Raw genomic sequence first — 27907 nt, forward strand, 5'->3', positions numbered from 1 at the left:
AGTTTGAACAATATTGGACAAACAACAAGAAAGTTATGATTTTTTAAAAGTTGTAAATGTTGGTAATCACTATACACATGGGGACTTCAAATTGGCCGCAAATGGGATGTCATAGTGATGTAAGGCAAGGACGTCTCTTCTATGTACTCCAGTACATATTATGGCTAAAATGTCATTTTTCCCAAAAGTTTAATTTCAAATTCTATATTTCTTCCATGAGGACGTAAAACAATATACTACATGGGTTATATTTAGATTACTGCCCCAGGAGAATGGGTACTTGGGAGAAAACCACAAATCCCTGATAATAAAGTACATGGCCTTTGGGAAAGTTGTCCTTGCCTTTGCATAATTTACTCACCCGGTAGCCAATTTGAAATCTGCATTATTAGTGATCTCAGTTCTAAAGCAGCTATAAGTTTCTTATTGCTTGTCCGATTTCTTTCAAACTTTCACCATTCATTCTTATTTATTTTTCTCCTTCCCAACACAACATATTATGGCTAAGGCTGGATTCCCCTTTAACATATTTATACAAACAAAACATTAGAAGTACATATTAAATGAAGGCAGTTGCCTAGAACAAAAGAGTTTTAAGGGACTTCTTAAAGGATTCGATTGTTGGGGATTGTCTTATTGTGAGACGGAGTTTGTACCATTTCATTGAGAATGCAACGGTGAATGTTCTATCTCCCGTCTGTTTTCTGTTGGATATGATAATTTAAGCATGTTAAGTGGGTCTTCAGAGGATCTAGTTCTTCTACCTGGGATATAAATTTCTAAACAATCGGACAAGTATTTTGGGGCTAGGTTAATAATATTTTCACATAATCCACTATGTGTATACACTGTGATTACACTGAATGACACAATGTTCTATTCAGTATGTCCCCCCCCCCTGTAATTAAGAGATTGACTACCCCCCCCCCCCTCCATCCCTCCCTCTTTCACTTTCTCTTTATAATCATCATGACCACTGATTTGTATTGATTCATATTCGATCGATAGAAGCGCTGAACCACACCCAGTTCGAGGCTGTAAAAATATTACCATAGAAAATTGGTGATATCATTTATATTTTGTCATTTCATTCTCTTTTGTGTGGTATCTCACCTTGTATGTGGGAAATATCTCTCACTATTAATACGAGGTCACCATATGGCAACGTGTGATTACAATCAACGACACGCCATTTTGTTTGAGTCATATTTATATAATCTCTTTGGGCCACTGGATTTGTTTCCATTACAGAATTATAAGTACATATAGGTAAGTAGTTCGTAATAAAGGTTTTTATCATCATTCCCTTATAGGACAAAGAAGGAATCAATAACAAATAGGTAAGCGATTGTGTTGCTGATTCTTCATAGTCTCCACATAGAGTGGAATCGTCAGGTATATGCAATTGTAATTAAAACCGGGATGGACAGAAATAATCGTAACGCACCTCCTGTCATATACAACTCGAATTTACAATTAATTACAAGTTTCTGTTCTAGGTTGATAAAAACACACAAAAAAAGATAAAGCAGGCTGAATTTAGCAGTGGACCGTACAAGCCTGTATATAGTGGTAAGGTACATGTTATAAGATACCGAGGTTTCACACTTAAATGAATATAACATTTGGATTAATAGGTTAATTCAGTGAAATTCGTTTTAAAGATTTGATCATTTTAAGATCAGGGGTAACATTAGGGGGAAATACCGAAACTTTCAAGACAATTTGATAACGAATATAAAATAAATGACACTTCTAATCTTTCCATTATTCCATTAGTCCTAGTGTACATACAGTATGTGAATCAATGTCATTTAGATCTATTTCTTTTGTTTATTTGAATATGTTCCAAGAATGTTACGATATACATATGAATGGTGCTTTATCGTATAAGATATGTGTCAGATTATGTTTGAAGGTTTTCATGGGGTATGAGCAATCGTGATAGTTGTTTACGGTACACCATGTGTAAGGACTAAGAAAAGTTGATAGAGGGAGAAGTGAAATGAGGTGAGAAAGTCGAGTATCTTTTTAAAATGGTCGTGGTCCTTAAAGAGATTGTAAACCAGAATACGGGGAGTTGAGATATTTCATTATTAGGCACGATCATAGGCTTGGGTAGAAGAGTGTTACTAATTTGTAGACCCCATGATTGAGAAAAAAAGATATTTCTCTTATACAGCAAACCACTTGGATACAAAAAGTAGTATTTTCAGTATCTGCTACATAACGAAGTGATGGCATATCGAAGTCCGGTTAACCCCTCAGGGGACGGCTGAAGTTTGACAGTTTGAATCATATATCAATTGAAGAGGAAATATAATGAAACACCCACACCCAATCACACACACGCATTCACACGAAACCTGATTATCAGTTCGCGGTAGGGTGGGGCCCCTTGGTTTTGAAACACGGTTCCAACTCTTGCCGGTGATGGCGCTGTCGTTATTTCTGCGACAAATCTGTGATCTGAACAGTGTTGCGACGTCCCAAAACGACGACCTTGAGCTGTCCTTGACGATCAGTATTGGCTGCATAATCGTACCCGATAGGGTAGCCGACTCCAGTCCCGACGATGGAACTCACCGCAGTGGGTTTTTCAGATACACCAAAAAGGACGACTTCTCTACACGTCTCGATCATAAATTGATTAAAAGCTTGGTAAATAATTACTGAAGACTTCAAAAATAAGATTCATTTGGTGACAAAATAACTCGAAGATACAACTCAGGAAACATGAAATGGCGACTGGCAGGAATTAAACTAAGACGACTTTTATTATTATTATTATTTGTTTGGCGTCACCTGTGCCTGGGAGGCGAAAAGCGAACTGAATCACTATGACCCACGGGTTTCTCCTCCCGATATAACTGATTGGGGGAATGCAGGTGGACCACTACACCAGGGTTTCCCCCTACTCTTATACGAATAGTGCAGTGGGTTCTTAACGTGCAAAGGTGGTGACTCTCCTCTACACGGGGCCTCCATTTAACGTCCTATCCGAGGGACGGAGTGGTTTCCATTGTAACATAGCCTGCATCCATGAAACATGGGAGAGACGTTTACACACAACGCACTGGCTTCAGTCATCCGCCCGGGGTGGACTCGAACCCACGACCTTTGGTTCCACGGGCAGACGCGTTACGGACTGAGCCAACACCGCTCTCATGTCTTCAATCAACGAAAGCAAAAAAAAAAAAAACGTAATGCCTGCTACTAGCTTGTACACCAACCAATACACCTTACCCGACCTATCAACTTGGGCGTGGCACATACGTGTACGTATATACATTTGTACAGATTCAATTACGAGCCATGTACGCTCGGTGAACTAATTTGCATAATTACCATAGCGACGAGCGCGAAGAAAGAAAATCGGCGGCAATTTGCCACGAAGCTATTTTGCTATACAATTGAATAGGCCCGATCATTGACCAGTATTTTTTTAAACGTTAATATTAAGGAATCTTTTCCTCAGTTAAATTTTGGGAGATAAAAGTAAGAAAAAATATATTAAAAAAAAATGACAATTTAGGAACTCGACTTGTGACAATACCTTTAAAAAGGTACAAATCAAACACATTACATATATTCAGCCAGTGCGTCTTAATGGGCACCCCTGTAGCCATACTACATGCATAGAAGGGTTCCATAGAAAAAAAAATGTTTTTAACTTGTTGTTTTCTATTGTAATCTTTGTCTGATTTTATTCTTTTTCTCTTTAAATTATATCATTTTTAGTCTGGATTACACCTTCAAGTTGTGCTGAATCGGGAACTACGCCATCTACGGCGAATGTCTGAGGAACCTAACAGCCTAAAGAGAGAGTTTACCCAATCAGGTTAAATTTCATTTGTTTCTCTCATTTAACGTACCCTACAATGAGATAAATCATTTTGATAAATCATGCCCTTTCATTTATTTCAAGCGATTTGATATTTCAAGATTAAGAAATAAATCTCATAATAGGCCATTTGCTAACGTAAATCGATAAACCATGATCATTTATTGACCCCTCTCCCCCTCCTTCCCATTCATCTCACTTTCTTACTCGTTTTACTATCCTTTTCTTCTCTCTCCCTCTCTCTCTCTCTTCTTCTACTACTCCCCTTTTCCTTTCCTATTTGTGTTGTTGTTCTCCTTTCTTTTAAATTCTTACTCCTCGTTATTCTTTAATTGCATTTAATTGTATTCTTCCTTTCATCCTCTCTTTTCTTTTGTTAAGGGAGAAATATACTGATTATGAAAATAGTATTATTCAGTGGTGTAACTACGGGGGAAAGGGGGGGCACATGCCCCCCTAATCGGCTGCCCCCCCCTAAAACAACGGGGAAAAGAAAAAAAAGAGGGAGAAATGAAAAGAAACATCAGTGAGAAAGAAGCATTATTGTTCATAATAATGGTATATTATATTATGATTATTTTATGTTATATTACATAAATACATTTTTTCACAACTTTATGAAGCATAATTTGCCCAGGGCCTATGTCTTTATTGTTCCTGGTGCTCGAATTGTCTGTTTAAAGAGATATATAATCGAGTTGTACGAAAACCTCCCGTTTTCAAGTCAATTCTTGCACTCCGAGTTATTATTTTTTTATGAAGTGAACTATGCTTCTTTGTCATGACTACTTAAAGTGATTCCCCATGTTAAGGTCTTGAAAAAAAATCCTGTCTCCGTGTTACGTTCGCATGAGTGTATTAGTGAAATATGTCTGCTCTTCATCAATGCCTAAAATCAGTCATTAAATGTCCTGTTTTCTGATCTGAATAATTATTTAAAAAATTACATCTCGCGCTTTGCGCTCGTATTAATTGGTTAGTGAAACACATAAGGTCTTAGTGAATTCCTACAAACAAGCCCATCTTCAGGCCTCAATTTCCGAACTTTCAGCTCGCGCTTCGCGCTCGTAATATTGAGATGCGTATAAGAATCATTATCACAATTACTTCAGAAAGTGCTCCATGTGATTAGATGTAAATATAACAAAATCAGCAAGCGCTTGGCACTCGCCTTAGATGACAATGGTGAGATATGTATACTCTCAATGGATTCCTAAAATATAGTCCTTAAAATGTCTTTGTTTGGGATCAATATATAGAAAATTTCAGCTGTGTTTGTTTAGCGAGACAGGAACGTGTCATAATTTAAAAAAGAATACTTATAATGTCTCTTTTTAGGTCTAAATATCACAAATTTTCAGCTCGGACTTCGCGCTCGCATTGTTTGATCAGTGATATACATATCTGTTAAATGGCACTGTCCTTAAAATGCCTTTATGGGGTGATTCCATACGTGTCTTACGGGACATTTAGAAAACATTTGACAGTTTTTGACAAGAAAAAACAAAAAAATATTCCAGTAACTATAGGTGGTCATCAACTACTACCAGAGTGTAAGAAAAACCAAGACTTAACATGACTTGAACTCACATCCTGTATATTACAGATTAAAAATAGTAATGTGTCGAACGGACGCAGAAAAAGTGGCTTTTTTAGAAACCTCAAGTTTGTACTCAAAAGTCCGTGAGTTGGGCAGATAAAGTTCATAGAAACTGATTTCAAATTGACACTCAATTACCCAAGAACAAACACATTTACAAAAGAAAGCAAAATAAACATTCATGAATAAATAAAGCAAATTATAATTTTCGAGAACATTGTGGCGTACGGGACATTCAAAATGTGTCGTACGGGACATCTCTAAATTGAAGCCAAACTTTCTTACTTTATGTCACTTTGGCTTCTTCAATCACATTATTTGGCTGATGATAATGATAATCCCATCAAACTAAGACATTCATTAGGTTAGAAACCGCTATTAGGTGAATATTTCTGTCAATATATCATAAACAAAATAATGTGTCGTACGGGACAATTGTGTGTCGTACAGGACACTTGTGTGTCGTACGGGACACTTGTGTGTCGTACGGGACACTTGTGTGTTGTACAGGCACTGCGTGTTGTACTGGGCAGCCTGAATAAATAAACATGAACTTTTTATCAATCAGAAGGAGCATTGCCCCTAAATTCTTGCTTATTTATGAATAATCTTTTAATAAGCAGTCATTCAGGACAAACCTCAATATATACAATTGGGAGCAATATGTTATAATTTTTTTCATGATGGGAAATGTACAAGTGTTCACAGCATTTTTACGAGCTGAAAAACTTCAGGTTTTGTGTGAAGTTATATTTTAGGGAACTAATTGATGATTTCCAAACACTATTTAAACAATAAATGAATGAAACTTTGTGTAAATTATGGGGCTAAATAATCATGATGTTACGATTTTTATATAAAATGTATATCTACATGATATATGTCACAACTGTCACTTTTTCCCTTTTTGGTCACAATTTTTTTGTCTAAAGAAATGCGGTTATACTTTTTCAAACCCATCTGCATTTCATGAAACCATATGGTTTGTCTTATTTTTAAGATTTTTTTTACAACTTGAAAAAAGTAAGGAGTTTCAATATTGTATATAAAAAATAGTAATCATCAGGGGAAGTCCAAATAGATGATCATGATGATTGATATGATTTTTTTTACATCTTATAATCATTTTACATTAGCATGCAAGAGGAAGTTATCTTCCAGGCTAGGTTGAAATAATCATAAAGGTTTTCTTTTCAGGCTCAATGAAAAGAAATTAACCTGCTCTGAGCAGTGAAAATTACAAGTTTAGCTGAAGGGATTCACAAAAGAATAAGCCTACATGAAATCAATTAAAATGTTTAGAATCACCTATTTCATGTTCTATGGAGATAAACAAAGTACTTTTTCAGTTCACTTTATGTTAACTCAATTAAATGAATTTAAATATGCATACTATTTATGGTTTCTGAATCCAAATCCTGCAATTAGATGCATTATTATATCGCGTGTCGTACGGGACATGTCCCGTACGACACAGCGTGTGTCGTACGGGACATTTTTAATAGGACAATAAATAAAAAAATGAAGGGCAGTAATTAGATCCTTATGGGATAAATCGATCACCCATGGGTCAAACAAAGAGAAACTCATTTTATGAAATTGCATCATCAAAAATAAACTTGTAGGAAAAACTTTTGCATTGTCATGTGTCGTACGGGACATTGCCAAAAATAGGTTCGGAAAAATCAGGGCTGCCCCTATTATGGATCATGAAAATGTTGTAGATATTACAGTGTGTATTTGGAACCATCAATGATATATTATTCTATTGACCTGCAATATTTTCAGTCTTCTCTTGCTTTGCAAATAATTGTTTCAGGTAGAATTTGTACTTGACTATTCAATGAGCAAAATTATTGAAAATTTAAAATTCCATTGTTCTCCCCCCCCCAAAAAAAACTATATCTGTCTTCACTTTTGGTTAAAACTAATAATTTTCATAAAATTTAGGTATCATAGTAAAATATTACACTACTTATGACTTATTGAAAGCATGTTGAAATTTATGATATTTTTGAAGTTCTAGTGTGGAATCGCTATTAGGTCAGTATACCTGGCAACTGAGCGCGCTTCGCGCGGACACTAAGTGACTCAAACTGTTTGCTGGTGCCCTCCCCCATGCCGTGACCAACGATAAGGTCCTGGTCTTATTAAATATCAATGGAAAGGTAACATGGGGATTATCATTAGGTCATTTGAAAATAACGAAAATTTTATATGAGGTGGAAATCGCCAATTAAAGAGCGCTAAAATGCCTCTCTGAAAAATGCCTGGCATTGGTCTCTGAATTGATTCGAATTTGATGACGTGTATGATGTCACCAGAGACGTGATATAGCTCTCACACATCAAGATCCACACACGCGCGCAAAATCTATTGCGAATAGTAGTGAACGTGCGATTTCTCCACACTGTCACTGAGTAGTTCGATCATGAAATGGTAGAAAACCATAAAGTTATATCTAGATTTGGATTTCGAAACAAATGTTGTTGAAGAAGAAGAAATGCTAGCTCTAGTGAACAAGAAAGCGATATGGAGGAAGGAAAATGGGGGAATTGTGCCGGTGATGGAGTGTAACCAACCCTGTCATGTCATGCATGTCGTATTTAGTCAATTCACATTTGTACCTGCACGGTGCACCACCCAAATGAAGCAATGATGAAAAAAGTCCACGACAGAGTCTCTTCACTCATTCAACAACTTCGAAATATAAATAAATAAATTGTTTATATTCTTCTTAAATGATAAATTATTGTTACAAATTTGTATATACGAAGATAGTGAATTTCAAATGTTAGGTCCTACTTGTCATATAGATACATATAAATCGCACGTTCAGAAGGGCAATAACAGATTGAAATGATGAAATATGTAAATGAAATGCATATAACATTTCTAATTTCTTACTTGGATGAGAAAGGAAAGAGGGTGTTTTTTAGCCTAAATGTCATCCAGCTTATCTTCTTAAACTTGTAACCTATACAGGTCTTATAATTTAGGAATGGTCATGCCTGATAGTAATGGAGGGTTTTCCTTCCCCTCTTCTTTTAAACTTTGACTGCTAAGTTTCCAAAGTACTCAGTGTTTTAAAAAAAAAAATTGCATGAGATACGATGAAAGGAAAAAACAACAACATTTCATCTGTTTATGAGACCAAAATAAGAAGAACGAAATTATACAATTAAAACACTCTCTTTCCTTTCTCTTTCCTGCTCGATGAATATTCTACATGTAACAATAAAACAAGAGGAAATACGTAAGAAAAAATATGGATTCCTTATATTTCTTAAATAGAAAGGCCTCGTCTGTATTCGATATTTGATGTGTAACCTATTTTAAAAGAATATATTGACGATCCTATCATACTTTCTGATGGAGTCTCCAATCAATGTAGCTGATTTATTTGAAAGCTAAGAAAGGGAAAAAATTCTGTCAGTCTTAGGTAGGATCATTTTATCTTAATTCCTTTTTGCTACTGATTATAAGTGTGAACACGAATATTGTTGGTTTTTCTAGCAGAGTCTCCGTTCGGAGAGGTCATGCTTTGATTTGATACGCACTACTGACTACAACATGAAAAAAATCTGTTATAATTGTCTTTATGTTTGTATATAAACCCCTCAATAAAAGTTCTGCAACTCAAGTTTGAGTGCTAATAATTTTTTTTAGTTTGCCATCATGATATGTAAAAGTGGTATCTTCTTCTTCTTAGTTGTTCTTCCCCCGGTATTCGAGGATCAGCGGCTATCCGCAGGTTGGGTGTTGAGTAGAAGTAATTTCTCTACACGAATATGATGAATTTTAAGAGTGTATCTGAGGCAGTGGGTCATAACATTGGCAGCAAGAGTGATAGAAAGGTGCGAGAAGGCTAGTGGCAAAGATGAAGGGGTGAGCAGAGGTGAAGGCTTGGCTGACTGAAGCAGGGAGGTTTAGAGATAGGACATGTTGAATGAGAACATGGAAAGTATGGTTATTCCTCTTTACGATCATGTCATTTGTAATGCTAGTGCTATCATGAAATACACAGACATGATAAATATGCAGCAATGTAAAAAATGAAATGTTGCAAAATTCGTTGCCATGTCATGTTTGAGTTCTGCAACTCAAACCGCAAGTTTGAGTGCTAATAAATTTCTTAATGTGCCATCATCATGTGTAAAAGGAATATCTTTCGAAAGCATGATTATTCTTCTTTACGATCATGTGTCATTTGTAATGCTAGTGTAATCATGAAATACACAGACATGATAATACGCAGCAATGTTAGAAATGAAATATTGCAAAATGCGTCGCTTCCAATAGGGAATTTCCAATTGTTTCCAGGATGTACCGAGTGCATTCACTGTCATCTGCATGGTGGAAATTCTATAGAAATGGAGACTCCTGATAGAAATCAATGCATTTGGCAACATTTCACTTCTGACTTTTGTCAATGTTCAGGGTGACTGCATAATCCATGATTACACAATCACGGCAAATGGCATGTCATTGTAAAGAGGAATAATTCAGCTTTCCATAATGATACCAGTTTAATTTTTATACTTCATTAGCCAAAAAGATATCATCCTCCAAAACTGAGTTGCAAATTTTTTTTGAGGGGTTTATATATGTATGTATCTATATGAAGTGTTACTTGTAGAACGTTACAATTTATATCAAGCAATTCCCCATTTGGAGAATGCACAGGCATCTCTGACGATTTGTTTTGCAATGTTAATAGTCTACATTGTCTTGTTTTCGCAAGGTACTTTATTAACGAACACAATTATGATAGGAGTGTTAAGAGGTAATGGTTTATCTGCCTTATTTCAAATCCTAATTATACAGTGTGTCCCAGAAAAAACGAAACCGAGATTTAGCGATCATTTATCATTACTTAATCATACATAAAATAGACAAATGACCTACCAATTTAAAGCTTAGAATCTCCTCTTTCATCTGATATTACTTAGATTTTTTTTCATTCACGCATGAGTGAGCAAATACAATTTGAAGAAAGGATATCAAAAACTCATTTTTCGGGGGTATCTGGGTTTCTTTAATTTGATACCTAAATTACAGAAAATGGTCATGAAATAACAAAGTTCTGGTCATTTGAAATAAGGCTTGAATTTCAATAATTTCATAAAATGAAGAGGTTCTCCAGGCTGGCTTTCAAACTCACTCGACACTCTGTTTTGTTGACGATCAGCCATGCATTAAATCTTTTGTTCACCATGCGAAAGCTTCTGTCGGAAACCGGTGAAAACACGTTTATCTCATGAAATTATGGAAATACAAGCCTTATTTCAAATGACCAGAACTTTTTTATTTCTTGACCATTTTCTGTGATTTAGGTACCAAATTAAAGAGCGGATATTGAACTTTTCAGAAATGTGATTTTCTTTTTGAAACTCAGATACCCCCGCCAAATGAGTTTTTGGTATCCTTTCTTCAAATTGTTTTTGCTCACTCATGCGTGAATAAGAAATAACCTAAGTAATATCAGATGAAAGAGGAGATTCTGAGCTTTAAATTGGTAGGTCATTTGTCTATTCTATTTATGATTAAGTTATGATAAATGATCGCTAAATCTCGGTTTCTTTTATTCTGGGACGCACTGTTTACATGATATACGACAGGTGTTTAGCACTTTTTTTCAACTGTTCAATGACAATACTTCACAGAGTGGGATGTAGGCCTCTGAAAGGTATTCATGCACAAAGAATAGATTTTGAGAGTTCAATAATTGGTATGACCATATTGAAAGTCAGTATAGTTTCTTTCCATATGCAGCCTTTGGCTTTATGGCAAATACAGCATGCTCTTTTCAGTATGCACGCCAGTTTAGCATGTTTAGTAGTTGAACATCTGCGTTCTCATGATAACGCATATTTCGAAAAAGATACACGTATTATAAATCGACCGGGTGATTTTATAGTGTTTTCTTGTAGAATGATTCTTTTTCTTATGCTACCGAAAGGAAATTGGAGGAATCAAATTAGGCATAGACACTGGATAAAAAGTGGTTGCTTGAATCCACCTCTTCTTCTGGAATTCGATACATTGTTTCCTAGTTTCGATTATCACGATGATAAGGTGTATACATATACATGATATATACATATATTTCACGCAATACTTGGCTCTCAGTAAACTGTAAAGTCTGTAAACAATTCTTGCACACAAAATTCTTTGGACGTGATATAAATACATGTTGTTTTTTGTTTACATGTTTGAATGGATGGAATTTTTTACATTGGCTTCAAAGCTCTAATAGGCAAAACATACTCGAGGTCTTTAAATTGCATTCTTATACGGTCATTCGACTGTCGAGTTTTTCAATTATTCAATTACCCCATTGTGATAATGGTTTGCATTGTGTGATATCTCAACTAAACATGCTTCTCAATGTCGAAGCCATGGTTCTTTTACAAACATTACATAATCAATTGGGTGTTGATTATGCAGTTAGAGTTTGGATAATTCGGCGAATAGCTAGGCTTGTTATACATGCTATGTTTTTACCGCCATCTCTTAAGATGCATTAACACACCTTTCATTTATATTAAAATACTCCTTTTTTCCAGTAGAAAGAATTTTTGATATACAAATTACACAAAGAATTGCAGATGTTTTAATTGGGACTAATATATAGTCAGTCATTCATTGCGCATGCTTCCGGATCGATATTATTTTATTTTTTATTTTCATTGTTATGTTAAATCCTTCTTTAATTGTGATACTCTTGTCACGTATTCTCTTTGAATTAATCATGTTCACGAGATACACTTTGCCATGGCATTAGGGTACCGGTAAACTTTCCTATTTTCAGTACTTGTTTTTTTAATCCTTCGTTTTTGTCATTTCGGCTTTATGAGGTTGACAAATCAAGATGTCTTATTTTCATGATTATTAAAGAAACAAAGTTGAAATTTCTGTCGCTAAATGTAAGAGGCATTAGATCAAATTTTATAAGGAATAAAGTTTTTCATTGGCTGGAAGATATTAATGCAGATGTGATATTCCTGCAGGAGACATATAGCTCTGATGATATAATTTTTGGTCGTCTCAATGGAAAGGGAACATTGTATTTTCCCACGGGTCTCGTCATAGTTGTGGAGGAACTATACTTTTTAAATATGACTTGAACTATACAACATTGTACAAGCAAATATCGAGTGAAGGAATGTTTATCCTTTTACGGGTTAACATAGATGACAATCATGACAATGAATATATTTCATTGAACATATATGCACCCACGGCAGATAAACACGCAGATCAGAAACAATTCTTCAAGCAAATAAATGATAATTTGCTATCAATAAACGACATAAAAACTATACCGGTTGTGATTGGGGGAGATTTTAATACCATGTTAGATGTAGATTTGGATAGAATGGGTGGAAACCCTCAACTTCATAATGATATCAGTGATACTATTAATGAGATACAGAATAATTTTGATTTAGTTGATATTTGAAGATTAAAGGAATCCGTTATTGAGGCAATACACTTGGCGGCAATGCCACGTTAATACAAAGTAGACTTGATTTTTTTTGTTTATTTCTGATAATCTACAAGATTTCATACAAAAAACTGATATTATACCCGGTATGAGTTCAGATCATTCTGCAATTATACTTATTATCGAATTTTCACAAAGAAACAACCTTTGTCAATCAACTGGAAATTTAATAATAGTCTTTTAGATGATGGACAGTTTCGTGTAAAAATGTCTGAAAATATAGACAATTTGATAAGCGCCTCAGTTCAATTTGAAGACATTCGTATGAGATGGGAATTTCTGAAATATAATATCCGTTTATTCTTCAGGAAATATAGTATAAATAGAGCTAAAATTTTAAGAGAGCAGAAAAGGGAGTTAAAAGGGAAATTAAAAATCTTCAGATTTTGGTGGATAAAGATGGTGAAAAATATGTTGACGAATATGAAAAGGCTAAGCTAGATTATGAAGCGCACATGGACCGTATAACTCATGGTATAATAGTACGGTCCCGCGCAATCTGGGTAGAATATGGAGAAAAAAAACAGCACATTCTTTTTAAACTTGGAAAAGGCCAACAAGGCTTGATCAACAATAAACAGACTAAAAGTAGGAGGTGAAATTTTAACCGATACTTCGAAAGTGATTACTCACATTAAGAATTTCTATGCAAACTTATATAAAACAGAAGACCCCAAATCGTTTAGTAACTGTAAGTTATTTGAGTCAAATTGTATACCCAAGTTATCGCCAAACCTGCGTGACTTATGCGAGAAAGAATTAACACTTTCGGAATGTACTTCTTTATTTGCCATGGCTAAGAACAAATCACCCGGTAACGACGGAATAACCGTCGAATTTAATTGTCATTTTTGGAGCAGACTTGGACCGTTGGTCGTAGATACTCTTAATTACAGTTTTGAACGAGGAATGATGTCTACGTTACAGAGGCAAGGCATAATTACACATATAGCAAAAAAGGGAAGGATAAAATGTTTATTGAAAATTATAGGCGCATAACTCTCTTAAATGTTGATATCCAGATCGGCTCCAAAGCCTTAGCACAGAGACTGAAAAATATTTTACCATTTATCATTCATCCTAATCAAGAAGCTTTTGTTAAAAATAGATACATAGGTGAAGCCGTGAGAACAGTACTTGAGACAATGTTCTATACTAGGCTTAAGCGTTTGGGCGGTATTTTATTAAGCCTCGATTTAAAAAAAAGCATTTGACTCATTGAACCACCAATTTTTGATAGAAGTTTTGAAATGTTTTAACTTTGGAAATAATTTTTGCAATGTTCTCAGTGTTCTTTACAAAAATATTGAAAGCTGTGTGATGAACAATAACGTTTCAACTGGATATTTTACGGTAGGAAAAGGAATACGACAGGGGATCCTTTATCTCCATATCTTTTTATATTAGCTATAGAAACGCTAGCCATAAACATAAGAAAAAATGAAAACATTCAAGGCATAAGATTAAAAAATACTCATGAAATTAAGTTGTCTATGTACGCCGATGACATAACGGTTTATTTGACAAACTTTGAGTAGTATCATCACCTCACGGAAGCTCTGAATAATTTTCAATTATGTTCATCTCTCACTGAATTACGATAAGACGAAAGCAATGTTTATAGGACAATTCAGTTTGCAAAAGCCATCTATACCAATAGATATAAAGTTTTTTAACGTTTTGACAATTCCTGGAATCGACATCTATTACTCTTTTGAGGGTAGAATGGCGCAAATACAAAAAAAATTTATCCAACATTAAATCTCAACTAAATTTATGGAAAGCCAGGAATTTATCATTATACGGGAAAATCCAAATTGTAAATCTTTTGCTACCTCTCAGCTGTTATATGCAGCCAGCATATTATCTATACCTTATTCATTTATTCATAAGGTGAACACATATATTCTGCGAATTTATTTGGGGTGGTCCTGATAGAGTAAAACGTGAAGTGTTGGTTAAAGAATACGATGAAGGGGGGTTTAAAGATGAATTGCCTCAAATCGATTATTCAAGCTCAGAAAATGAAATGGGTTTCGAGACTTTTCTCTTCAACTTCGAAGGGCTGGAAAGGTATATGTTTAGAATTGTTGTCACTTGTCGGTGGAGAATACATATTTATTGTAATTTTGATATGAAATATTTGAATATTGAAGTGTCAAAATGGTTGATGGACATTTTACAAACATGGTGTTTATTGGAAAGGAAAATAGATATTACTAATGAGTTTATATGGAACAATCAATATATCACATTTAAAGGAAAATCTATCTATAGACCAACCATAAAAGAAAAGGGATTCACCAAAATTACTGATATGTTAGATGAATTTGGACGCCCACTACGCTGGAGGGAAGCGAAGGAAAGGGGGTCAAAGTTTACTGAGTATTTTGAATTGTTGGATTGCTATAAAATAATGCCAGGGAAATGGAAAGTTTTCTTTTTACAACAAAACTACCATCGTCTTGTAAAAGAACCTGAGGATTTCCCTTCTCTTTTCTGTGAATCTGCATTTAGACAAATTCAGAATATATCGACAAAGCAATTTTATCGCACTTTTTTAAACATTAATAACTCTGAAACCTCCAAGGTGTTTACTCGCTTTAATCAACTTTACAACATCTATAGGCAACAGACTTCCAAATTGTTCACTCTTCCATTACGAATCACTATAGACACCAGACTTCGAATCACACACTATAAAATTTTTAATAACTTAATACCTACAAATGAATGGCTCACAAAAATAGGAAAGAAAACCAATGCATTATGCTCTTTTTGCAATGCGACACCCGAGACATTAGATCATTTGTTTTTTGCATGCCCTAAAATAGCATCCTTTTGGAATGCGTTGCGTATGAGAGTGACTGACTTTAATCCTAATTATTTCCTTTCACGAGATACTGTTTTATTTGGATTACTAGAACCACTTAGTCCATCCACCTTAGCATTTTATTTTCTAATTTTACTTGGTAAACAATTCATTTTGCGATGTAAATACCAAGAGACTCTCCCTAGTTTAAAACAATTTAATTATTATCTTTTATCTTATAAAGTTACTGAAGAAATTATTGCAAAAAAGAAAAACAAACTCAATAAACACAATGTAAAATGGCAAAACATAAACAAGTATTTTTCCTTTGCATAACTTGTAACCACTGTAGATTAATATTTTGTGACTTTGTTTTATCTTCTGTTCATGTTGTTGTGGTGTTTTCGGTCATGTTAATACATGAAAATGTCATAATTTTTGGGGTTGCGCTATACCCCGGCGATGCCGCCAGGTCGACACTGAACCGTTGGGTATTGATTACCGTACTACCTTTCTTCTTTGGTTAATGGATCGTCCTGTCGGCAGCGCTAGGGTACAATTTTCTTGTAAATTAATATTATGTTGTATGTACTTATACAATGTTTTTTTTATTGAAGTGCAACGATATGTTTTGTATACTTTGATTATTTTTATGACGAATAAAAACTGCAAAGATAAAAAAAAACAGTACTTGACAATTCATTTCAAGTTTGATAATGGGAGATGTACAATGATAAAGACAACATGCCATGTCTCTTTCATGCATGCCTTTTTTCAACAATATTACATTCTTGATCTCATTCCTTTTTTATTTATAAATGAATAGACTCAGGTTTATTAACTTACCTTTTTGTATGTAAAAGGTTCAATTTTCACAAGTTATGTTCGTTTTCGCAAAGTGTGATTCACTTTTGGTTTGCCTTTCATTGTTCACCTTATTGTACTTATCCGTCATTCATATTTTCTTTCAAGTTGGTGCATGGATCCTCTATCAATCATGAAAAAATCTTGATTTTTTAATTGTTTTTTTTTGGTTTTGGTTTTTACCCTTCTGCTTAGAGGGGTGACATGTTAAAGACAATACAGAAATACAGCAGTGTTGTAAACTTGGAACGACATGCATCACTGTTACGTAGCAGGGTGTGTATTCAAAACTGCTGAAGAAAGATCAATGAAATTTTCATATAAGTTAGATTATGAAATAATCTCTCTACTCTTGTATTTTGATTGAGAATACTATACCACATTCTGGAATGAGTTAAACCCTATTTTCAGAATAATATTTTTGGGGAAGTGCTGTATATGCTATATATGATACTGCTTTATTGAATATAATCTGTTAACTTCTGATACATGTTAGAAAAAATAAAAGAACTTCCTGCAGCAGAGTATCGAGAACACCTGTAATCTTACCGAATTGCGTAATCTTACAGGAAATTGGTATTTGATGTATGGAATCTTACAAATTTCCTTGAATAAAACAACCTTTTCCCCTTTTTAAACAGACCTGTTCTGTTAAATTGCAGAAAAATTCTTGTTTTATGAATTTACAGAATGATTATTACACAATTTGGTAAGATTACAGGTGTTCTCGAGACTCTGCTGCAGGAACTTCTTTTATTTTTTTCTAACAGTGTAGCAGATTCAAAGACCTTTCTATTATGTTTGAACTGAAATGAAATAAAAGAATTGAATCGAATATCATCATTTTGTGGAAAATGGATAAAAACTCACATTCCTGTGATAAGAATAGGCACACTTACAATCTCAACTATTGTTTATAAAGTTTTCATACATTTTTGTTCGCTGGGATAACTGCAATAAGAATTGATTGAACATCCTGAGTATTATCGAGCTAATTGTTAATTTCATAAAAATATTTGTATTTCATAATTGACTAAATTATTTCCTAGCTAACTGAGTAGGCATGTATTTCCTCCTCCAAGTTATGGCTTCTCCACATTGCGTCGTTGATGGCGGCATATATGACACTGATCATGAGATAATGATACGTTTTAGGAGCTAGTTCATTTTTGCAGGGACAGGGGAGCTAAAATGGGCTTCTACCACCCTTCCCCCAGAGGGGGGGGGGGGCACTCAGTATATAATGCATAGTGGGCATGTGCCGCGGAGGGGACCCCCAATTTTACACTCAAATTTCTGTTCAAGGCATAGTATTATTGTCTTATTGAGAAAAAGAACAAAGAAAGCCGCTCCAAAGCATAGCATTTTCTTCTTATCGAGAAAAAAGAAGAAAGAAATTCGCTCAAAAGCTTCGCATATTTTTTCGTTACGCCGGTCCGATCGCATTGATCTGCTACAATGAGCTGCAATTTTGGTGAAAAGCGGCGGCAGAGCGCTGTCCAACCATCGCATCTTGCGCTAGCGCACCCGTGCAACCGGGATCAGGGGATAGCTGCATACGCGTATATGCCCGTTCCATAGGGATGCATACGCAATCACACGCTGGCGATCCGTTCCATGGACCCCCGTTTTCACAAACATGTGTAATTCCGAAGCCCGTTCCGAAGACCCTTCTTTTTACAATAAGCCCGCTCCAAGGCCCCCGTTTTTGTCTCGCCCGCGACACACCACCACCACTTTTTTAGTCGAGGACCCCCCCCCCCCCTCACAAGGAAAGCAATAATTCCCCATTGCATAAGGGGACGCCCCTGTAGTGTTTGATTTTCAGATGAGTATTTTTTATTCCTTTATCATGTTTATCCATCTTGGTGATCGTCTCTAGGAAGAATACCGTGTATTATTTCATTACATCAAAAGGTGTTATACATGGCGCTGGGGAACAGGGGTGCTGGGGGTACTGAATATTTGCGTGTCACGGTTATTCTCCATTAGCACCACCCCCTTGTAATCTGTAAGTTGTGCAATAATGGAGAAGTATAATTGAAATTATCTCCACGCATACATTCGTAATTCCGAAGTTTCGTTATTCCGAAGGTTTGATTATTCCGAAGGTTCGTATTTCCGAAGGTTCGTAATTATGAAGGTTCGTCAATCCAAAAACGAAATGAGGTTCGTAATCCCGAAGGTTCGTTAATCCGAAAACGAAATAAGGTTCGTTGTTCCGAAGGTTAGTTCATTCGAAAATAAAATAAGGTTCGTTGTACCAATGGTTCGTTAGTCCGAAAAATGAATTCCGGGAGAGCAGAGCCAAACCGTCTGAATTATGAATAATGTCTGTAGATTGTCTGTAGATCAGTGGAAGGGGATATGACTAATGTTTAAACTTCTTGTTTGTGCTCATCCCTTCTCTTCCTATGGTATAATATAGTCTCCGTTGAAAAAAATTGGAGCTGTTAACTTGCAGCTTATGAGAATAATATTCGGGGGGGGGGGGTATGGAACATTTCATTACGAGGCTGATATACATTCACATATTTAAGAGGTTAGGCCTGCTCAAGACTTAAAGAATATGATATAAACCAATAAAACTTCAACGAGCGCAACACTAAAAGCCTGATCAAAATCCAGTTTAAAAAACAAGTACCGAAGTTATTGAATTTCAAAATCTGACAGTATTTGGTGAAAACGATTTAGGCCTATATTCGCAATTGATGGTGTATGCGCGTGCAACATGTCTCCCACTGACAAAAAAAGCATATGTGATCTTTCATATGAAATCAAAAGTCAATCCTATATTGCGTTTTATTTTTTGTGGGCAAACTTGAGTAAATAAGCAAATTCTAATTTAGTAAGTTCATATATGTAACAGTCAGACGATGGAAATATTCATTTTTACAAAGACATGCGTAAAAGGTTCCATAGAAAACAACTGTTTTCAATTTTTTATCGATTATAATGGGAACGTATGTCTGATTTTACTTTTTCTCTATTCAAATTGTCATTTTCAGTCTGGATTACACCTTCAACGTTGTGCTGAATCGGGAACTACGCCATCTACGGCGAATGTCTGATAGACGTAACAGCTTAAAGACAGGGATTACCAAATCAGGTAAAATTTCATATTTATGAAAAATCGAAAGTTTTCTCCTTCACCTTACAATCATGTTTTTTTATAAATCATGTCATTTCATTTATTTAAAAAGATTTAATATTTTAAGATTAAGAAATATGTTTCATAATAGGGCATATTTGCTAATGTAAATCGATAAAATGTTATCATTTATTACCTTCTCTCCATCCATTCATCTTACTTTCATACTCATTTTACCATCCATTTCTCTTCTTCTTCTTCTCCCCATTTCCTTTCTTATTCGTGCTATAGTTCTTCTTCTCTTTTCTTTTAAATTCTTCATCGTTTATCTTTCATCAGTTCATTACATTTCATTGTATTCTTCTCTTTTCTTTTGTTAACGGCTCCTCTCTCTCTCTCTCTCTCCGGCCCCCTCTTGCCCATTCTATTTCTCCCTTCCTCTTCCTTTTCCTATTATTTTTTTTTTATTTTCACACATCGATCATGGTGGCTCAACGGTAGATCGCGCGCCTCATGAATAGGAGGTCGTGAGTTCGATCCCTTGCCGAATCATCCCAAAGACTTTAATAAAATGAGACCTTTTGGGACCGATTGCACGAAAGGGTCTTTGCAAGGACCGGCTTTCGTGTCGCCCATTTCTATGTGGAACGCATTTTGAATAAATCATCTGCAAACATATTGAATTCGTCTGTTAAAATAAACAAAATGTTTGTTTATAAAATGATGTAATATATCATGAACTTGTATAAAATTTGATTTAAAAGCAAGCTAACAAATCTTATTCTTTATCATAAATTTCAGAAACACCCCGCTTATAGACCAATTTCATAACGTGAGAGGGCAGCAGACTGGTCGCCATGCTGCGGTGGGCGAATCAACTTTTATAGTACACAAGTCAATAGGGTATTTGGTACATTCGTTCGATTTTTTTTTTATTTTGGACCAATTGAGCAGATTTCTTGTAAGATTCGCAATGAGCATTAATTGGAGAAGTTCAGGTCGCAGCTGTGCTGTGTTCAATTGCCACAATTGGAGAAAGCTTCAGAATTGGAAGCAAAGTGAATGTGAAATTCACTCGCCTTGGACTCATGAAGCCTGTTTGTGTGTGAAGCCGTACTCCCTGCATAGGTTTCCAGGCCGTGATGACGGAATGCGTCGCCAGTGGCCCTCTCTTCCCCTTCCTCCTTTCTCCTTCCTCTCTGTTTTATTCTCTTCCCTTCCTCCTTTCTCCTTCCTATCTGTTTTATTCTCTTGCCTTGTCCCCTCCTTTTGGATACTTATAGGCCTGCATAAAATGTGGTGGTGGTGGGTTTTTTGTGGGGGGAGGGAGGGGGGATTTATTTGATCATGCTTAGATGGAAATAATAGTCTCTCTCTCTCTCCCTCTCTATCTCACACTATCCCCTCTCTCTCTCTCTCTCACTCTATGTCTCGTTCACTCTCCCGCTACTCTAACATAATTTACTAGCAACAAGAAGTGAGCTCCCTGATGAAAACCAACAGCGATTCTTGGTCATCATCAACTCACTTTTACTGACAAAACTAAGGGGAAAAAGTAGCCAAAGTGCAAAAATTCATCATACCTTCATCGGTCAGATATGGCCATTGTCTTACATCGTCTACCCAGGTGTCCATGTTTTATTTTATTGATTTATCATGAAGTTAATGACACAATATCAGAGCTTATCTGTAATCTTTCATTGAATTTGTACACAGAGCCAATCGCGGTCAGCGCACTTGCCCACCGCAGCAATGGCGTCGCCGATAGAGGGCCAAATACATAAACCGGCCGTGAAATTGGTCTATAGCGTATCATAAAAGATGGGCGACACGAAAGACGGTCCTTGCAAAGACCCTTTCGTGCAATCGTCCCCTGACTTCTTGCAAAGACCCTTTCGTGCAATCGTCTCCTGACTTCTTGCCAGGCGCTCAGCATCTAAATTGTATAGAAGTAAACAAATTAATCATAATATGGCAGCCAAGTATCCCCTAGACCTAGTCTTTCTTCGTTCCTCTTCGTCAATCAGATCCAGTCGCTCATCTTCATGTAATTTAAACCACGGCCCTCGCATACGAAGATCAGATACGGTGATTGTGCTTTGTATATTATTGCCCCTTCTTTGTGGAACAAGCTCCAAACTCAAAATGCTCTCTCTGTTGAGATTTTCACATCCTCACTCAAAACTCACCTTTTCTCAACGATGACATAGTTTTTTATTATTAATTTTATTTAATTAATGGATATTTTATTATTTACTTTAGTCAGGCAACCTGTGCGCTTTGAAACACCCATATAAAGCATCTTATAAATGTTATCATTAGTAGTATTATTAGTATTATTATTATCATCATCATTATTATCATTTTATTATCAGTATTATTACCATTATTATTATTGTTATTATTATTACTATCATCATCATTATTATTATCATTACTACTACTACTACTACTACTACTACTACTACTACTACTACTGCTGCGCTGCTGCTGCTGCTACTAATATTAATACTACTATTAATACCACTACTACTACTACTACTACTACTACTACTACTACTACTACTACTACTACTACTACTACTACTACTACTACTACTACTACTACTACTACTACTACTACTACTACTACTACTACTACTACTACTACTACTACTACTACTGCTGCTGCTGCTGCTGCTGCTGCTGCTGCTACTACTACTATTAATACTACTATTACTACTACTACTACTACTACTACTACTACTACTACTACTACTACTGCTGCTGCTGCTGCTGCTGCTGCTACTACTATTAATACTACTATTAATACTACTACTACTACTACTACTACTACTACTACTACTACTACTACGACTACTACTACTACTACTACTATTAATACTACTATTACTACTACTACTACTGCTACTTCTACTATTAATACTATTACTACTACTATTACTACTACTACTACTACTACTACTACTACTACTACTACTTACTACTACTACTACTACTACTACTACTACTACTACTACTACTACTACTACCACTACCACTACTACTACTACTACTACTACTACTACTACTACTACTACTACTACTACTACTACCACTACCACTACTACTACTACTACCACCACTACTACTACTACTACTACTACTACTACTACTACTACTGCTACTACTACTATTAATACTACTACTACTACTACTACTACTACTACTACTACTACTACTACTACCACTACTATTACTACTACTACTACTACTACTACTACTACTACTGCTACTGCTACTATTAATACTACTATTACTACTACTACAACTACTGCTGCCATGGGTGTCGATCGGTATTCTTGGTTGGGGGGGATGATTGACAGAAATGTTCATGTGGATGGGGATCTTTCAATATTACCCCCACTAAAATCACAAGTTAGGACATTTGAGAGTGGTTGATAGGCATGGAGTGCTTGGAAATACCTTTATTGTTGTAGTGTACTGAAAATTCAATTTGTCACAAGTAAGCCTATTCTAAACTAATACGAAAGAAAAAAATGACAAAAATTGTCTGGACCATGTACATAGTGATCCGTTTATTGAGCATGATGTATAGACACACACGTATATGTATATATATATATTTATATATATATCACCCTCACCAACAGTGCGAGCGCGAAGCGCGAGCTGAAATTTTTAAGTATGACATGAAAACAGGACAAATGTACCTGTTTAGGTTTGTTTTTAGTAACTCACGAGGATAGATTAGTATGTATCTCACTAGAGAGCGAGCTAAAATTTCTTTTATATTCTGACCTGAAAGCTTGACATTCTAAGCATTTTTGGTACCAATGATTAAGATGGGTATCTAGAAGAACAATAGATGCGAGCGCAAAGCGCGAGCTGAAAATTTTGATAATTCGATCTGGGGGGCGTTTCATCAATATTTTCGTCCGGCAAGTAGTCAGATCTGACAACTTTCCTGGATTCTGATTGGTTGAGAAGCACTGTTACTATAGCAACTGTCGGATAAAACGTCTGACAAGTCCTTTCATGAAACGCTCCCCTGGAAAAAAGATAGTTTAATGGACGCTTCTACTAAAGAACAAGATATATCATATCCATCAAAAGATTATTGCAAATAGAAGCGGGAGTTCTTTTGAGGTTTAGAACTAAAAACGGGACATTCTATTCACCTATTTAATGATGAAAAGTATGGGTTGTTGGTACAGAAATCATGCGAGCGCGAAGCGCGAGCTGAAAACTTATATATTCCATTCTGAAAAGGCAGACATTTTGAGCACGATTTTAAATGAAAATCGAGTTGGTATCTCAATCTCACTTGCTGATTTCAGTGTAGCATTACAATCTTATTCTATTTTTAGTTGCACATGGGGAATTATGGGGGGGGCAAAACGATATCTTTTCCCCCCTGTCCCCTCCCCCGATCGACGCCTCTGTGTATACAACTTCTCTTAAATCTAACCCGACTGGCAATATTTTTTTTTCTTAATGCATGATGATAAAATGCAGATTCGGACCAATAATTATTAAGACTAGCACAAATTACAAACCTTGTGGCTTCTCGTGCGCCATCGGGCTCACCGTCATTCCATAGAGCTATTACTGTAATAGCTATACGGTCATTCCTTAGACGATTTATCTTGCCACCCTTTTACTCTGGTTTATTTTTCCACCCTTTTGAATTAATTGATTCATCAAAATTAATTTATTCACCACTGGTGGGATGAAACACCCTATCAACAAAAGTTGTTTTTCGTAAGGGTCCTTTTTATGTCATGTGCTAAAAAATATCATATACATAAACATTTCATTCTTTTTCATTTGAATCTCCACCCATCTGTTTAATAGTCCTGAAAAGGAGGGTTTTTATTCTATATACACAAATTGCGAGGGAAACAAACTGATTGATGGTATACTATAATCATCATGATCAAACTTTATTTTTTCATCATCATCATTATAATTTTTCTACCCTAAATTATTGGGGGGATGATTATACAGGCCATCCCCCCCCCACTTGAAATATTGGGGAATATATCCCCCCATCCCCCCGTGATCGACACCCATGACTGCTCCTACTACTATTTGTCTATTATCACGTCCACATATACCCCCCCCCCTTCAGTGTCATGGGAACGATTTTTTGACTGGGTTGCTGAAGGAGATTTAAAAAGAAGAAAAAAGGGTTATTGGTTCCTAGGAATTTGAAGGCAGAAAAAAAGGGTTTTTACTACAAAATGAAGATTAAATTGGTTCAGAGGACTTCGGAAAGCACAAAAAAAAGAAAGTAAACTAGAAAAGGAAGGTCATTTGGTTACCTTGGCATTTTTACACATCTTTCAGAATACCGGGGGGGGGCTGCCTGTGGAGAATAATACACGTGGCACCCCAAGAAATTTATTGGGGTGCTTAAACACCCCAGCACCCCACTTCCCAAGGCCATGACCTCTATCCATCTTTTTTCCTTTGTATTATCAAGATAGTACGCTGGGGAATTAACACTGGTTGCATGTGCACCTTCCCCTTGTTCTACTTTCAACAGCTGATTTTCTAAACTAGGCTTCCACCCCCCCCAAGTTGTGCACCCCATGCCACTTTAGTTCCACGGACCTACCCAGGAAGTCGGGGGGGGGGGCACTTCTATTGACGAGTGGATACCATGCACGAACAAAGAAACGCGTAAAAGGAGTAGGGGGCTCTTTTTCAAGATAGGGCACGTTACGTACTTAATGTAATAAGGGTGTCAAAATATAAAAATACTGAATAGAGGGGTATTTAAATTTTGCAAGATATTTGGTCAAATTTGCGAGGTTATAAAAGATACTAAAATGTTTTATAAAGGGTGTACTTTTTGCTCCAACACTTCAGAGTCCGACCGACGTCCCAAACAAAACAATAAAATATTGCTGTACTTGTTTAATAATTCTTATTAAGGGGTGCATTTTCAGAATATGGAAAATACTTGTTTAGATTGTTTTTCGAGACCCCATGGTCGCGCATGGTATCCCCCCCCCCGGGCCTGATGTGCACCTATCCTTACTGAAACCAGCCTACGCCCTTGCAATTATACTCCTTCTCTTGTGATATATCTGTCTTTCATATTTCCCATATTTCTCAGATCAGTACTCTAATCATTATGGCGGCTAACTTCACCCCAGACCAACAATGTGAAGGAAAGGAGTGTCAATCAATCACAGATGTGACGTACTACGTGGAGGAGAAGAAGAGACTCTGTGATGACTGCGCCTCTAAAGAAGGACGCAACGCAAGAGTTAAAAGAGGTGTACCAAATATTTATTGTGAAGAACATGATGAAAAGGTAAAATTATATTGTAAATATCATGGCGTTCCATTGTGTTATTCATGCGCTATGATCAAACATCTACAGCCTTGCGAGAGACAAGATATAAATGATGCAATAAAAGACAGTGGGGCAAGGCTAACCGTTCTAAAAGAAAAAGGGAGGGACAAATTGAAAGAAGGTCGTCTTTATGAAGATGAAATAGACCAATGCACGAAAGACACAGACACCCATCTACAAGCTTTGAAAGATGAAGTTAATTCGATAATCAAGGAGGCGATCAACATAGATAAAGTAAAGGAGAAGATGGATGCTGACAAAATCAACCATAATTTTGATGATCAGAATCAAGTACTTGAAGAAGAGATTATGAAGATTAATGAGAAGATTCGAAAGAACAATGAAGAGAGAGAAAAACAACTTGGATTAATCCATACAAATGCACAGATTAGACAAAGACACATGGACAATAAGAAGATTGGTCTTCATAAAGACATTGATAACATTGTTAAAGAGAAGGATAGGAAGATCAGAGAGTTGATGAAATTATTACAGGATGACACAAAAACAATAGAGAATGCAATACAGACCATAGATACAGTACTAGAGGACGATAAAAACATTGTTAAAGACGGTCATAGTGTGAACATGTCAGTGAGTGATAAACTAAAGAAACCCCTTTATAAGAATGATGTGAAACAGACCACTCATAGAATATCAGATGTGAGGTTTGTGAAGGGTGTTGAGAGAGAGAAGTATGATGGTAGGATTGGTGGGTATGATGGCGAGTGGATGCTTAGTGATACAATCAGTGTCAAAGATAAATTCACATCCCCACGGATTGTTGGTTGCATAGATGAATGTAATGTGATCATCACTGACAGAGCTTTAGGTAGCCACACATATATGTTAGATATGAACACGAAACACATTCAGAGAGTGATAACGGGTACTGATACATCATATGTAGTCTCCTGTGCATTACTGAATGATGACAAGTTAGTGTGCGGTAGATGGTGTAGAGGTTGTACAGGGGACAGTTTGACTGGATGCATCAGTGTGTATGACAGACAATGGATGCGCATCAATGACGTCACAATACCCAAAACCACAACGCGCGATACCTCATTGGTGGATGTAGCTGTTGACCGTGATGGGATGATCATCGCTGCTGAGCGACTTCGGTCTAAGATATACGTCATCAACCCAGCAGATAGTAAGATCGTAAATACCATCAAATGTAAAGAGGAAGTACTGATGCGAGGTGTGCTATCATCAGGTCACATCATCGCTCAACCTGTTGATAAAAAAGTACTAATCATACACAGACAGGGTGGTCAAAAGGAAATCCCCCACAGTGATGTCATCTTTAATGTCAGTGTTGATCCTATAACAGACGACCTCTACGTTGTGACATCAGATGATGAGTACAAGACGTGTGTGATTGATCAGGTGATGAGTGGGAATGAAGTGAAGGTAAGAAGAGTGACGTCATTTCCTCTATCTACTAGAATGACTGATGAGGATGATAGGGTGCTTTACCTTGTTAATTCCCGTGTAATGATCTCATCATCAGGCAAGAAAATTGCTTGTGATGGAGATAGTATTCTCGTATTCGAAAAGAGAATCTCACTATAGAATGATGATATATCGGGATCAATTATTGGATTAACTTTGACAATTTTTGTATACCATGACCACAGTGATACCATCTTTAGAGAATTATTTGCATCAATTATGTTATTAAGTTGTAGGCCTAATAACTCTCAGCCATTTTAAACATCCCAGTTGAAAATGAACATTTTTTTAATAGGTCCGCATTCAAGAACATATCACTCATATGGAAATAGGTCTCAATATCATTTGTTAAATCTAT

At 36.0% G+C, this 27907-nt stretch overlaps 1 protein-coding gene across 1 annotated transcript; it reads left to right on the forward strand.

The window, feature by feature from the left end:
• Nucleotides 1-3745: 3745 nt before the first annotated feature.
• On the forward strand, nt 3746-27907 carry LOC121416682. Its single transcript, XM_041610153.1, has 3 exons — nt 3746-3841; nt 19639-19739; nt 25849-27907. The coding sequence occupies exon 3, from the start codon at nt 25867-25869 to the stop codon at nt 27667-27669; it is 1803 nt and encodes a 600-aa protein (XP_041466087.1). The 5' UTR covers nt 3746-3841; nt 19639-19739; nt 25849-25866; the 3' UTR covers nt 27670-27907.

Source organism: Lytechinus variegatus, chromosome 6 (genome assembly GCF_018143015.1).
Source record: "Lytechinus variegatus isolate NC3 chromosome 6, Lvar_3.0, whole genome shotgun sequence".
In the NCBI taxonomy this organism is placed as follows: Eukaryota; Metazoa; Echinodermata; class Echinoidea; order Temnopleuroida; family Toxopneustidae; genus Lytechinus; species Lytechinus variegatus.

Excerpts from the sequence above, each read along its gene's own strand:
- LOC121416682 (XM_041610153.1), top strand. The coding sequence starts at position 25,867 with ATGGCGGCTAACTTCACCCCAGACCAACAATGTGAAGGAAAGGAGTGT.